The sequence below is a fragment of the Artemia sp. Qi Xiang Cuo genome, chromosome 15 (genome assembly GCF_049724085.1).
Source record: "Artemia sp. Qi Xiang Cuo chromosome 15, ASM4972408v1, whole genome shotgun sequence".
Taxonomy (NCBI): Eukaryota; Metazoa; Arthropoda; class Branchiopoda; order Anostraca; family Artemiidae; genus Artemia; species Artemia sp. Qi Xiang Cuo.
In genome coordinates this window covers 9,209,086-9,224,965 of record NC_142808.1, presented here as the reverse complement: position 1 = coordinate 9,224,965, position 15,880 = coordinate 9,209,086, and the positions used below count along the sequence as shown (strand labels likewise).

At 33.6% G+C, this 15,880-nt stretch overlaps 1 protein-coding gene across 2 annotated transcripts in view; it reads right to left on the bottom strand.

Moving 5' to 3' along the window:
- The window catches only part of aralar1 (calcium-binding mitochondrial carrier protein aralar1), an 81,103-nt gene that overhangs the window by 30,664 nt on the left and 34,559 nt on the right, over nucleotides 1-15,880 (bottom strand). For both annotated transcript variants that reach the window (XM_089101943.1, XM_089101944.1), the window contains 3 exons: nucleotides 14,270-14,363; nucleotides 9,150-9,240; nucleotides 778-853 (listed from right to left, as the gene is read on the bottom strand). In XM_089101943.1, coding sequence (XP_088958069.1) covers nucleotides 778-853; nucleotides 9,150-9,240; nucleotides 14,270-14,363 — 261 coding nt within the window. The remainder of the gene's footprint in view (nucleotides 1-777; nucleotides 854-9,149; nucleotides 9,241-14,269; nucleotides 14,364-15,880) is intronic.

The following is a 15,880-nucleotide window of genomic DNA, read 5'->3' as shown; positions in this document are numbered from 1 at the left end:
GAAAAAGGGAGGCCTTGAATAGATTGGAATGTGGCTAAGCACTAAAGCTGATTTTGACGTTTTCTGTAATCATTCGACAAAATAAAAGAGGGAGGCCTTGAATAGAATGGAATGGATATAAGCACCAAAGTTGATTTGACTTTTTCTGTATTCATTCGAGAAAATAAAATATTCATTGCCTTGAATAGAATGGAATGGAGATAAGCACCAAAGTTGATTTTGACGTTTTCTGCATTCATTCCATAATATAAAAGGGGGAGGGGCCTTAAAAAGATCGGAATGGAGGAGGAGCATACGCAGCTGTGTTGGCCTCAGGCAGCTTGGTGCTGCAGTGAGTTGCTAGTAGTAGTAGTAGAGGTATTCCAGAAAACTGAAGCCGTACCAAGAACAAAATCAGAGGAGCAAGATCCTTCATGATAGAAATAAGACGAACGTAGTTTGATGACCAAAAACATAGCTATTGTTAGTCAAGAAATTTTACTCACACCCATTGTACATGGAAAAAAAATGGCACCCCCATTGGACATGGCACCCTCATTGTACATGGCAAAAATGGCACCCCCATTGTACATGGTAAAAAATGGCACCCCCATTGGACATGGCACCCTCATTGTACATGGCAAAAATGGCACCCCCATTGTACATGGTAAAAAATGGCACCCCCATTGGACATGGCACCCTCATTGTACATGGCAAAAATGGCACCCCCATTGTACATGGAAAAAAATTAAAGGTTGATTCCCCTCCAATTATTTCGATTCTATACTTTGCACTTACCTCCTGCAATAGAACCTAAGGCGAATCGATATCCACTTTCCAAAACTTGCATAAAAACACCTCGCTCTTCAGGACTCTGCAAATAGAAAGGAAAAACTTTTTAAAAATTAGTTTTTTTCTACTTATAAAAAATATTTTTAAAAAACATACTTATACTTACACAATACAAAATTTATACTAGTAAAAATACTGAATACTAAATAATGTATACTAAATAGTATAAAAAAAGTAAACAGTAATAAATAGTAAATACTATATTTAGCATATATATTATATACTTATGCTAATGAAAATATACTTATACTGAAAAAAAATTACTTACAAAATAATGGGCAAAAAACTTATTTGTAAATAGAAAGAAACTTCTTTAAATATTTTGCTTAGAATTTAGCGTCAGCCATGGTTCAATCTATAGACTTGTTCAAATTAGCCTCTGAACGATTATAATAATTATTATAACCTAGAGGATTAAATTATAATTTTTATACAAACAAACAGAAATACTCACAAAAAGAAACCCTTGAGAACATCAACTACTCCTTTTATATTCACAAATTGGATAAAAAAATCTTCAGACTTAAACTTAGGTATATTTAGACATACACTCTAGCACAAGGCTAATTTTCGTAGTATTCAAAAAAATAAAAACACATATACATATATTACATCACTATGACTTGACACTATGACATCTATCATAGTGACACTATGTCACTATCAGAGTGTCATCTATGACACTATGATAGTGACACTATGACATGGTATAATATGACATCACTATGACCATGATGTTATATTATGTCTTTAAGTATATACAATATTTGACACATTTTCAGTGTTGAGACGTTGTTTAAATATACCTGTAGGGAGCATAAACAAGAAAAAGGAAGCATTTTTACTTGAAAATAGTGGCTAAAGTCTTTTCATTTTCCTTTGCACATAAGAGCAAAAGAAATATTTGTATGTTTGTTTCATTTAGCCTATCACAGAGCGCAAATTGTGAAACATATAAAAGATATAGGCTATTATATGTGAACATATAAAAGATATAGGCTATAAAAAAAGAAGAATTAAAAAGGAATGAGAAGTATATTGGAATATCAACACGGAATCGTATGACTGAGTCCCCAACAGCTGAAGTGTTTTCAAAACTTAAAAAAAAAAAAAAAAATTATGCGTTTGCTTTAACAAGGCAGTAACAAAGAAATTTATTTTTCTATTGAGCCTAATTTTCTAATTTTCCTATCTATTGTAAGATAGAAACAAATTTATTGCAAGATCCTCCCTCCCCTTCCTGCTAAAGAAAGGGCGGAAAAGAAATTTTTAGAGCAGAAAGTATAATTAATTAACAGTAAAATATTTGATTTATATTTATATATTATATACATAACCAATTTGATTATTGGTTAGCTTTATCAAAGAAATTAAATTCCTGGAAAATATTGCATCTTCTTCTTCTTCTTCTTCTATTTAACAGCAAAGCGGGCTTTTCAGTAAAACTATTTAGCCCTTTTCCTTTTGCTTCCCTCTGTGGGCTACAGAGCTACTGGCTTGATTGCCTCGTATTTACTTTAAATATTCAGATACCCTTCAGCAGATCTTTCGACTCTAGTAGTTCAAATATAATATGATAGCTGTCAATTTCTATGCTCTGTTTGTAGGTATAATTGGCTAGACTCTTGGCTGATAGTGAGATGTTGTGGTGTTTGAAGTATTTTAACAGTTTAGAAAGCAAGTTATGTTGTGCAGACGTCAGCATATTACATTCAAATAGGCAATGGTCAATTGTTTCATTATTCATATTACAGTGCCTGCAAAGAGGGGACAGGGGAATTGAACCACTTGAATTAGAAAGCTTATATGAGAATGCAAGGAAATTTAGTCCATTTGTTCCAGAACGAATTCTATGATAAATTTTAGAAAGATAGTTATTGGGAAAGGGGGAAAGGATAGGATTAATCTTATTAAAATTAATATCTGATAGCCTCCATCGGTAAATATCTCTAACTGGGATTGGTCTCCCACTTGGCTGGTCAATAATTATAGCATTTTTTGCTATTTCATCAACCTGATGATTACCACTTATGCCAGAGTGGCTAGGAATGTACTGAAAGTAAGTTTTTATTCCACTTGAAGCAAGATTAGCAATAATACTGTGACAATGATAAGTGTCAATGTCCAACTTATATTGAGGAGCTGAGGCCAGCAACTCAAGGCTTGATAAAGAGTCGGAATAGATGATAATATTACTCGAATTTTCAATCAAACATTGGTTTTGCTTGAGGTGTTCTAATGCCATGATTATGGCATTTAACTCAGCAGACATTATAGATAAATTATTAAATAATCTCTTGCCCATTGCAGTTTTCAGCTGAGGAAGGAAAACACCACTTGCAACCTTTTCATTCATTTTTGACCCATCAACAAATATTTGGAAGTGATTTTTATAGGTAATTGTATTAAGTTCTCCAATTTTTTTCTGGACAAAAGCAATGGGGGTTAGATCTTTATTCCATTTTGAAAATTCAGTATTTGTTATTGGAAATGACCAATTCCATGGAGGGGATTGGGGGAAAGAAGGTGCAATAGACTTTGCTGGTACAGGGAATTTCTTTTGAATATTGGCATACTCATATGCAATACCTCTATACATGGCTGGACTTCTTAACCAATTATGTAATGTGTGTGAGGTATTTGATTCAATTTTTGTTAGATGTTTTATCAAGAGAAAGCTACGTCTCTCCCTTATTGTTGTTAATCCACTCTCCATAAGCAAAAAGTTGGTGCTTGTGGGTTTCTAAGACGAAATTTGAGACGTATTATATCATTTTGTGTTGTTTCAATTTTTTGCATCTGGGTCTTTGCACAAGCACCATGAACATTGAGCCCATAATCAATATGGTGTCTTATATGTGATTTATAAAACTGGAGTAAGGTTTTCTACTTACAACCCCAGGGTGTGGAAAGAAGTCTTTTTAGTATATTTGCTTTTCTATAGCATTTTTTTATTGTGTTTGAAATGTGGAGGTGGAAATTAAGTTTTTGGTAAAGCATGAGACCTAGGTAATTAATATTATTATCCTCTGGAATAGTTGTTTTATTTAGAGTTAGTTTTGAATTAACATGGCTTCGCTTCCGGTGAAATTGGATTATTTTTGACTTGGTGGGTGCAATGGGTAAATCTGAATGTTGAGAGAATTTTTCAAACTGGAAAAGTGACTTTTGCAGATTTGACTGTGCTATCTGAAAGGTGTTGCCAGATGACCAATGCACCAGATCATCAGCATATTGTAGATTCGTGTGGGGTAGGTTCATGTCCTAGAGATATAGGGCAAATAGGAGGCAACTGAGGACTGCTCCCTGAGGTAGGCCTTTGGATATTGTCTTTTGGGGTGAAGAGGCTGAACCAACACAAACAATGAAACTTCGCACTTCTATGAAGGATTTAATAAAGGATACTAGCTTAGGAGGTACGCCAAGGTTTGCAAGTTTATTTAAAAGGATTTGGTGGTTCACATTGTCATATGCTCCTTCAAAATCTAGGAAAGCTGCCACTAGGACATTATTTTTTGAGAAAGATTCATTTATTGCATTTGTTAGCAAAATGAAAGCATCTGTTGAGGAGTGGTATTTCCTGATTCCAGCTTGAGTGTGTGGGATCATGTTATTTTTCTCAACAAACCAGAGGAGCCTGTGATAAGTCGTTTTCTCCATTATTTTCCCCATCACAGGTGTAATCATTATGGGCCTATAAGACTCAGGGTTATCTTTTGGTTTATTTTTGTTTAGGATTGGTAGAACGGACGAACATTTCCATATATTGGGGAACCTAGAAGATGCCCAAGCATGATTATAACAATTTAGCAGTTCTTGTTTGTATGAAGGTGTGAGATTCTTTATCCATGTAGGGTGTATATTGTCATAGCTGCTGCTAGTTTTGGTCCTAATATGATGTATTGCATTATTCAATTCCTGGATTGAAAATGGATTAGTTATGTAGTCGGATCCTGGGCGTGGTTGGTAACTAGGGTTCATAGGAATTGTGGATAGTTTGCTTTGATTATTTGATGTTAGCTTATTAACAAAAAGAGTTGCAAATAGGTTAGCCTTTTCAATATCATTGTCATGATGGGTATTATTATGTATAAGCTCATACAGGAGTGGGTTGGGAGAAGTCTTTTTCCCACATATGTGGCTTAGGACTTTATGTATACTTGGCTCATGCGTTTCTCTGGAGAGATTATTTGCAAAATTATTCCAGTATTTATATTTAGCATCTATTATAGTCCTTTTTAGATTAGATTCTGCTTGTAATTTTTTTAAATATGTAGTAGGTGTTGGTTTTTTTATGAATTCTGTCCTAGCTGCCTTTTTTATCCTCCATTTATTTAGGCACTCATTTGTCCACCATGCTTTAGGAATTTGTTTAGGGAATTTTTTCTTAGGTGTTATCCTGGGGATAGCATGATTAGCTGTATTTATAAATAAAGATGTCAATGCTTCAGCATGTGTCAAATGTTGTGTTAGAAATGCATGAACTTTGGGTGAAACTTGTAATTTCATCATTTAGCTTATTTTGGAAAATAGACCACTTTGCTTTAGTGTTGATATATTTGGAGGTATGAGATGAAGTTTCAGCAGGTTCATTTAGGTAGCAAACTATAGCAAAGTGGTCTGTACATAGACTATCAATTTTATTTCTGTAAATTTTTTTCAAAAAATTTAAAGACACAATTTGTAGGTCAATTGTGGAGAATTTGCCACTTTTGGGGTTGAAATAGGTATTCAGGTATGGAGGGGTAGCAACAGCTAATTCATTTTTATTTGAAGCCATATGCTCAATAAATTTACCAGCTTTATTTGCTGGTTTATTCCCCCACAAAAGGCTGTGGGCATTGAAATCACCACAAATAATGATATTTTTTAACATATTAGAATTATTTATATAATTAAAGAAATCCTTGGCATCTGTAGTTTGGCCATTAGGGTTAAAAAGCTTATTATGTAGGTTTTTAAATTATTCTGCCAAACACTTATACCAATTACATCAACATCATTTTCAAAATCAGGAAAATTGATGCCACAAAATTTTATATTATTATTAACTAATAAAGCTACACCACCTCCTTTACTCTCTGAAGATCTATCCTTTCTCAGGATAGTATATCCCAGAGACTTAATTTGTTGATTTTGGGTTAAATGGGTTTCCTGGAGGCAAGCAATATTAATGGAATTATTATTCATAAATGATATTAGTTCATTTAGCTTATTTTCTGTGAGTGATCTTACATTCCATTGGAGTATTGATAAATGTTGTGTTGTTGATTTATTCTTCATATGACTGTTTATCAATGTTCAGCTTTGTTAAAAGTAAAGCAAGATCTTTTTTTGCTTGAATGAGCATATCATCTGGGGTGTAAATTTTTGCCAATTCTTCAATAATTTTTGTTTTCTGTAGTTGATGTATGTTCATGGCATGAACTAAATTACAGTTTATAATGAATAAGCAAATATTTGGGGATTGCATTTATGGTAGTGCATCCTGTTTGTTGGTTAAATTTTTGATTCCTGGTAGTGTTTCTGGTTTGTTTCTTCTAGGGAGGAAGGGCCAGGCTGGCCTCATCTCACCGGAAAACGAGGCTTGCTGGCTTGGTTATTCCTTCTGATAGGGATTTGAGCTAGGGGGCTTAGAAGATATTGTTTTATATGGGGTGCTTGATGCATTTGACTTGGGGGTTTTGGTTGGTTTCATTACAGGCTTTATTTGGTATTGTTGGGCAGCATTTGCTTCCATTGCTGCAAAGGGGTATGGGATGGCCTTCCCTGTTGACATTTGGAGTGTTAGAGCTCTTTTCTTGTATGCAGGGCATAATGATTTATTTGTAGATTCATGTGGGCCTTTGCAATTGATGCATGTAGGCTGGGTGTTGTTGCAAGTTTACAAGTACTACACTCTTGGAGAATTTCATTGCATTTGTTTGTCGTGTGTCCCAGTTTGAAACACTTTTGACACTGAATAGGCTTAGGTTTGTATTCCTTGTGTGGTTTGATTTGCCCAAATAGGAATAATTTTTCTGGGATATCAATTTTATCCTTTAGTGTGAATAAGAAGGATCTACTAGTTTTTAGGCCAGTAGAGTTAGGTTTTCCAAGTTGGGTAACATCCTCAACTGGGATTGTGTTTCTAACCCTATCTGAGAAGCCTTCTTTTAACTCCTGAGTAGATATATCTGGGGGAACATTATAAACTACAATTTTTGTTGGTGATTTTTTTGGGTTCCAATTAGATGCAATAATTGGGATATTCAGAAGGGATTTAAGGTTAATTATTGTATCTGCTGATTTCTGATCTTCTACAGCTATTAGCAGAGATCCATCACGGTTAATGTTAAGAGAGAACATTGATTTTAGCAATTTAAAAATTGCAACTCTTATTGCAGTGATAATTTTTATTTCAAAGGGGGTAGTGGGAGTAATTTTAAGGTAAATTCCTAAGTTTTTGGAGGGAGGATCTTGGGCAGGGAGAGGGGAAATGCTTTTAATTGGGGAGATTTTTTTCCTTTTTTTTAGAACTTCTAGAGGACCTCTTGAAACCCATTATCATCATTTATGGTTGCATTAGGACCTACAGTTATCATTGTCCTATTCTCCGAATTGGAACTATCATTAGAACTTTCAGATAATGTGCTTGACCAGCCAGGATGGGTATCTTTCACTATGGAACTTGATTTGGGATCTGGGGGGACGTTTTTTTTGGAGGACTCCTAAACAGTACATTGTTTACAAAGCTTTAAGAATAAAATAAAAACAAAACAATAAGGGAAAATATATGATATAAACCTTTCTGGACTATACAACTCCGATGATAACCACCACGGTATATCTCAGAGAGAAAAATTAGCCCAATTGATTTGGTAAGACTGCTGATTAGAAGAGATAAAAATCACAAGAAAATATATTTCGATGAGCGTTTGCTTTAGCAAGGCAGTAACAAAGAAATTTATTTTTCTATTGAGCCTAATTTTCTAATTTTCCTATCTATTGTAAGATAGAAACAAAATTATTGCCAGATCCTCCCTCCCCTCCCTGCTAAAGAAAGGGCGCAAAAGAAATTTTTAGAGCAGAAAGTATAATTAATTAACAGTAAAATATTTGATTTATATTTATATATTATTTACATAACCAATTTGATTATTGGTTAGCTTTATCAAAGAAATTAAATTCCTGGAAAATATTACATCAAAGCTTTCAATAAGCACAATCTGCTTTTTCTTCCTGTTACTGAGCGATTTTTACCAGCATTTCAGCTATTCAACAGGTTTAACAGGCACATTTAACAGGTTTAACCGGCACAACAAGAATTGTAGTACTGCTTATTAATTCTGTCTGTTGTTTAATGTATTTAATATTTAATGTTTTAATATTTAGTTTTAAACATTAAATATTAAATTTTAAATATTATTTATTATATTTAATGTATTTAATATTATTTATTATATTTATTATATTTAATGTATTCAATATTTAATGTTAATATTTAATAAATTCTGTTTGTTATTTGAATAATTGAATCGACAAGAGTGTTACCGAGCAAGGTCATCAAGTTTAGTTTCCGAACTTACGGATAAATTCTGATGTCCCGGATAGAATAGATCAACTCAACTTAAAAATAGAAAAAGCGCAGTTTTTACACATTAAACAAGATTTTTTTGGCAGGTAAAAAAAAACCAAAAAAACCTTACGTTTAATGGAAGAATCAAGCCTACGTTTAATTTAAAAACTACGCCAATTAACCATTTTTAATAATAAACGTTAATCTATAATAAAGCAAGTATTGACAATAAATATTTGACAATCCGATAGTTCTACTTGTCAAAATTTAGATTATCAATCAGTCTTTAGATACTAATTTCAGTGTTTCCCATTTGAATATATTGACTGATCAAGGCCATATCCAGGGGGGGGGGGGTCCCGGAGTTTGACCCCCCCCCACCTCCGCAAAAGAAAATTGTCTGAATCATAAAAACTTAACAAAACGTGTATAAACAGATTTTTAATGTATTTGTAATATACCATAAACGTTATATTATGTAAACATTATGACATTATATTATGTAAACATTATATTATGTAACCGTTATATTATGTAAACATAAATACATAAACATGTATTTGTAAACATTACATAAACAAAATGTAATGTATAATGTAAGTTTTTTTTATACCCCCCCCCCCTGAACAAAATCCTGGATACGCACTTGTGATTGATACCTAGCATTTTTGTCAATTTCAGTCCAACACTAACCGACTGACTTAATAAACTTAATATAAAATAAAATTAATATTAAATAAACTTAATAATGACTACTTACCGATACTGCTTTTACTTCTGTGAATCTTTTTGTAATTTGTTTCAAATAATGGTCAGGCGCTATTGTTCTCAAATCTTCATATGTGATACGACTAAAATAATTAAAAATCCTAATTATTTATCTCTTATTATTTTATGGTAATTCTTATTCAAAAAGTCGTCAATACGTACGACAATTATATATGTTATAGGATAAGGATAAAGGCTTTTTAGAGCCATTAGTGGCACATAAGGCGTCAAATCGACGTTTCAACTGCTCAGTCTTTTGACATGTACAGGTAGTAAACATACCACCCAGCCTTACGTCAGTGGGGATCGATCCCTAGAACCTGTACTGCCACAGAGTGCCAACCCAGTGGCGTAATTTCGCCAAAATCCTGAGGGGGGGGAGGCAAAGTCGGAGCCAATTTTCCCAAATCAAGTGAAAATGATAGAGAAAACTGAAAAATGAGCCATATAGTACCGTAAAGTTAAAGATATCCTAAAGAAAACTGACCAGTTTCTGTGAATGCGTGAATTATGCTGACTTATCTTAGTTTTGACAAGATTTTGTAGAAACAAAATTTCAGCTGGGGGGGGCAAACTGACGTCTGGGAGTATGGGAGGGGCAGTTGGCCCCTGCTCTATAGCAAATTACGCCCCTGAATCAACCCATTGTGTACATGGCTACATCTTATACACAGTAATAAAGTCTTTATTTATTCTATCATGCTTCCTTTTCTCAAATTTTCTTAGCAAAACGAGTGATCCATGAAATTTACCCTGGGTTCATACCGAGGGGAATAGAAACGGATGGTTTCATGTTCACTAATAGGCAGGGAGGCATGGTGGAGGCAAATTGCATCATATTAGTGAATATTTGTGCGTCATGAGTGAAAATTGTGGACATATACCTAATATGAAACTTCCTCGCTCAATACAAAATTAGCTTTATTGCAGTTAAATAATCAGATTTACACAAACACAATGTCACTTCCCTAAACGCTTGGAGCAACACTAATCAATGGGAAGAAAAAACCTGAAAATAACAAAAAACACACAAACGGAGGAAAAACAAGTGAGACACGAAAACAAGAAATTTCCAACCAAGACGAGGGAATAGTCACGAAGTTTGTTTTCTAAGGCGTTTTCAGTAAAACACAAGCTTTACATAATCCTACAAAGATAGAGAAATTTCAGCATTTTCGTGAACTTCACAAATATGATGCGTATACTGAGGAACAACAGTTTGTGTAAAGTTTCCATGTGAACGTTGTGCAAGTTCCAATCTCAACAATAGCATGTGAGGATGGACCTAAATAAATTAAAGAAGCTGGGGGCTATCGTGAAAAAAAGAGACAAATCTTGAGAGTACTGAATCTTTTAAATAACATTTTTTTATGTGCAAAATAAAGAGGATGAAAATACCAAGTACGACAGTAGTTTTTACACCTGAAAATTCAAATTACAAATAAAAAACTGCAACACCATAATTTTGATGTAAAATAGATTTTGATCAAAAACATAAACTTCTCTGAGGTAGTTGCAACGGGATTGTATATACTAAGTACCCGGAGTAAATACGCGAATCGCAGTACCAAAATAAATTAGTAATAACACATCTTTTGTAGTTCATAGGCAACGGAACGTGTACGGATAAAGGATGACAGATTGCCGAAGTACTGTTCTTTTCGGCCAACCGTCTAGGGCTAAACAGAATGCAGGTCGGCCTCGTCTGAGGTGGGAGAACGTCATAAAGAAAGATTTAAGGGAAATGGGAACTTCGTGGGAGGGTGTAAAGAGGGAGGCTTTGAATAGATTGGGATGGAGGAGGAACGTGAGTAGCTGTGTTGGCCTCAGGCGGCTTGGTGCTGCGGTGAGTTCTTAGTAGTAGTAGTAGTAGTTTTGTAGTTCATCTTTTGTATTAGGAGTGGAAATTTTGAATTTTAAAAAAAAAACATAATAATATCAAGCATAATTACCCATAACACACTTCTTAGGATTAGCAGTCTCCAGTACCACAGTATGAAAGGATTAAACTTCTGAAGTCCAATATTTTAACAACCATTTATTCCGAGCGAATTGCGGGAAAATATGATTTACCGAAAACAATGCTGAATTTTCTAGAGAAAATTATTACTAATTTATCAGGATGAATTTTAGATGACCTTAACTTTAAGACGGAGCTGTGGTTGCGGGCGTGTACACCTTGCAACGCCAGTAAGTATTACCTTGTTTCACACAGCTAGGTTTTTTTCTGCTCCCTCATTACCTCCCTCAATACGGATGGAACTCTGATACCATTTTATCTGCTAATCAAGCTCTTGATTACTAAGATAGATAATTCGGCAAGTCTCTCATTAATACCAATGATGAATTTAATTAATGATTTTAACTAAGATTTTGTTTTCATTTCCTTTATTTATTTTGGTATTTGATCATTAAGTGATATTAGTTACATTGAAGCAGTGAAAATGTGCCTCAAGTGCCTAAGACAGGATGTGGGAAGGCGTCATAACATCGAACCGTCAGGAGCAGTACAAAATCCGTCATAAGATCGACAAAAAAATTCGTCAGAACCTCGAACCGTCAGAACATCGAAAATTTTAAAATTTTAGTTATTTAGGGTATAGGGGGGAAAAGGTACTTAGGTTAGGTTACGTATTTAATATATGCTATACTTTACCCCCACCCCCTTGATTTGCAAAAATATAGCCGAAATTTGTTTCTAAACTATTATATAATTATTACTATTATATAAACTTATAATTTTTTTTAGATGTTATACGGTTCGAGGTTCCGACGATTCGATATTATGACGTTTCGTGCTTGTGACGGTTCGCCGAAATGGTAGCACCCCATTCGTGTTAAGTTGAGAGAAATGAACAATGCAGTTGTTTAGTAACATAAAAACATCCCTAAAGAATGTATTAATATGGTAAACCACTGTTTATCAAACTGCTAATGGTAAGTTCGAAGACAATGGGAAATTCAAGCCTGCAAAAAACAACTGCTTTGACTGTAAGCACATTATTGCTCACACTTTTTTTTAAAGTAAATAGATTCTAGTTGATCACTTTTTCTTGTAGTTCAATCATGTAAACCCTTCTTAAATCATCATCATATTCTATTGCATATATCACCAACGCAAAGACGCAGAACTAATCATTCCCACAGTTTTTAATCCATGGCTTTCATTACATTTTTCTATGAAAACCCAACTTTTAAACCCAAATTGCTTTTTTACTCAGCTCTTACTATGGCACATATTGATAACGCAAATGTTTATTTTGGTTGGAGACAGCAATAATGGAGACAATAAAGCACGTTGGAGACAGTAAAGCAAGTTGGAGACAATAAAGCACGTTGGAGATAGTAAACCCAGTTGGAGACAATAAAGCACGTGAACAAAAAAAAAAAAAAACAGTAGTGAACTTTAAATGAATCAATTTTCCAGATTCTGATGTCGAACTCTTTAAATCGATGAAAGTTTTAATAATAATAAAAAAAAATAACATAAACCCCTTTTGAGGTTAATGTAAATTATTAATAATTTTGTTTTGTGGATTTGATTGGTTATCCCTCCTGCATATCAAGTTGTGGCATTTGGAGGGAATGTGTTTATGTTAAGTTTTTGTTAATAATTGATATTAAATCAAATAAATAAAAAAGATAATATTTAAAATAATCACTAAGACACATTAAATGACAACAATTCTATTAAACTTAGTATAATCTTTAAAAAAAGTATATCAACTTTGTGTTCTTTCATATTCTCAATGCCTATGAGTTGAGGCAACATATTCCTGAATCCATATCCCACTTGGAAAACTCAAAGTGACTCAAACCTTAAACTCAAAGTTACTAGCCTAATACTTAAGAGTATGCCTTTCACTTCCCTATAAAATTCAAATAATGTTCAATGCATCCACCAGTGGCGATTCTGGCCCCTCTTACACCCGGGGCAAACTTTCTAATAGCCCCCCCCCGTCTCCCAAAACATTCAGACCAAATTTTAGCAAAAATTTTCATTTATCAACCAAATTATTTTCAATTTATTTTTATTTTATTAATTGATTAATAATTTATTAACTACTTTCGTTTATTAACTGCACGCTCTACTTTATTTTAATAAAAATAAAATTTCAAAAGTTACAAAATGGTTGTAACTGTTAAATTATTCATTTGAAATGTTGAGCCCCTAAAACTTATGAACCCGGGGCAAGTGCTCCCTTTGCCCCACCCCCTAAAATCGCCTCTGGCATCTACCCTCTGATTTTGGAATCGACTATATTATGTTACTTTCACTAGCAATTGTCATTTTTTTTCTAAAAATTAAAGTAATGGTTGGAAAGAAAAGCGACAGATTACAGTCAAGGCCGTACCCAGGGGGGGGGTCAGTTAGGGGGGTTTGAACCCCCTCTTCCAAAATGTTTGTCTGACTCGTAAAAACGTAACAAAAATGGATATAAACCAATTTTTTATGCGTTATTGGAAATTTTTTGTGTACTCCACCCCCCGAAAAAAAGCTTTGAGTAAATTCCCCCCCCCCCCCGAAAAAATTTCTGGGTAAGGTCTTGGTTACATTCGATAGCCAAACGTGATTTTTTATAGATTTCCAAATTTTATTTTATTAATGGACAAAAATAATTCTATCTGGCGTTCGAATACCGAAAAATGAATAACAATACATCTAAAGTGAATTCAACATTGGACGAACACATTAAATGAGCAATCAAGTCTCTTTATCATATGCTAAAAAAAAAAAAAAAAAAAAAAAAAAAAAAAAAAAAAAAAAAAAAAAAAAACAACGAAAATAAGCAATCAAGTCAATTCCTTACATAATCAAAAAGTCTGGGAGGGAATGAGAGGTATTTACTTAAGATTTAAGGCGTGCAATAGTCTAGAATCTGGTATATTTGGAAATAGACAAGTGTTGAACTGAGGTACCGTAAACTTCTATCTGCACTTGCACGGAAGGTGCAAGACAAATTTAATAATTTGTCAATATTTTTCAAATAATTCAGTTTTTTACTATTTTGCCACGTTCTCCCCTTTTCCTAATAAAAGAAAGGTTGTGTAATACTCCTTTGGATCATAAGAATGACATAACATAGCCAAACAAAAGAAAAGAGTACAAACCCAGTTTGATGTAACAGGTCAGCAAGGAGGAAAAGGATATCCACTTCTAAGGGCGTGATCTGTGACATACTTTGTGCAGAATGCAAGAACTCCTCTGAAAAAAAACGTCATCAATTATGAGGTGCTAACCAAAAAGGGAGTCAGAAAAAGGCATATAAAAATGTAGTTTATAGTCCTTTCTCAAGACCAAATATAAAAAATTTGTCCTTTTCCCCCGACCACAAAATTCTAAGTCCCCGCCCCCCCCCCCCCAAAAAAAACACTTCCTGAAAAAAATGCCCCGATCGTGAGACAAAACAGAGTACACCTACATAAACACGAAAATTGCATGAAACCTGCTAGTATTCAACTGCAAATCCTCCATTGCTTATGGGCAGAAAAAAGAAAAAGAAGAAAAAAACCGAAAAAGAGGAAATAAAGAAAGAAACTAAAACTAAGTAAATCAAGAAAAGCTCAAGTAACAGATCAACTGCATGAAACATACGACAAATTATTGGGCTGAATAGTTTACGACCCCCCTCCTCCGTACGTACACACCTGTTATTTTTTTAAAGAAAGGGTAACTATATTTAAAAAAAAGAGTTTCTAAAGACCCAAAAATTATATTTTTTGTGCATGTTTTATGTGTTAATATAAATGTTTGGGAATGATCATTGGGGCTTTGTTTTTGTGTGGGATTCTCTCCTTTTCCCAATATGCAGGTATAATCAGGAGGGCACAGTAAGAGAAGACCAGAAAAGGAGTTTCTGATATTTTTTTTTATTTCCTTAAAAACGATAAATTATACCTAAAAAAATCGAGGTCCTCGAAAAATCATAATAATAAAAAATAATAGCTATTAAGACCAAAAAATAAAGGTTTCTCACGTACTAAACAAAAGAATTAAATGTAAACATTCAATTCATGTAAACATTCAATTAAATGTAAAAACTTAATTAAATTAAAATTACATTTAATTAAATGTAAACACTTAATTAAATGTAGACATTTAAGGGCTAATCCTAGTCAAAACGGTCTTGGAGCAAAAGTAGTAAAAATCAAACAAAACAAGAATAAAGAATTTTGTTCTTTTCCGTTTTCCGTTTTTTTTTTATGCTGCACTGAAGATTGATTTAAACTGCTCAGTCTATCCATTGGAATTACAATTTACAGTCAAAAATACATAGGCCCTCCAGTGGGGAATGAGGGCGTGGATTTCTAGAACTAAATGTACAGGTTGTCGTTTTAACATTTATTCCCTGAAGATGTATTCCCTATAGACTTAAAGAAAAAGATATAGAAAAGAATGAAAAAATTTGTGACATTTTGGATGTGAAGGAAGATTTATTTTGTGAGGAAAAAATTGCGACAGTACTAAGAAGATTAAAAAATTTATGAGGTTAGAGATAAATTACTGAGAATTATGAATAATTTTTGAAAAAGTAGAAGCAGCTAGCGATTGTAGGGAAACTTTAATTAAATCCCTCCATAAGAAAGGTGATAAGAGAGAGTTTGATAATTATAAAGGCATTAGCTTAGTTTCTGTAGGAAGCAAAGTACTTAGTATGATGATACTTTTTAGACTTGGAAATGCTGCGGATAAAGTTTCAAGAGAAGAACAGTGTGGTGTTA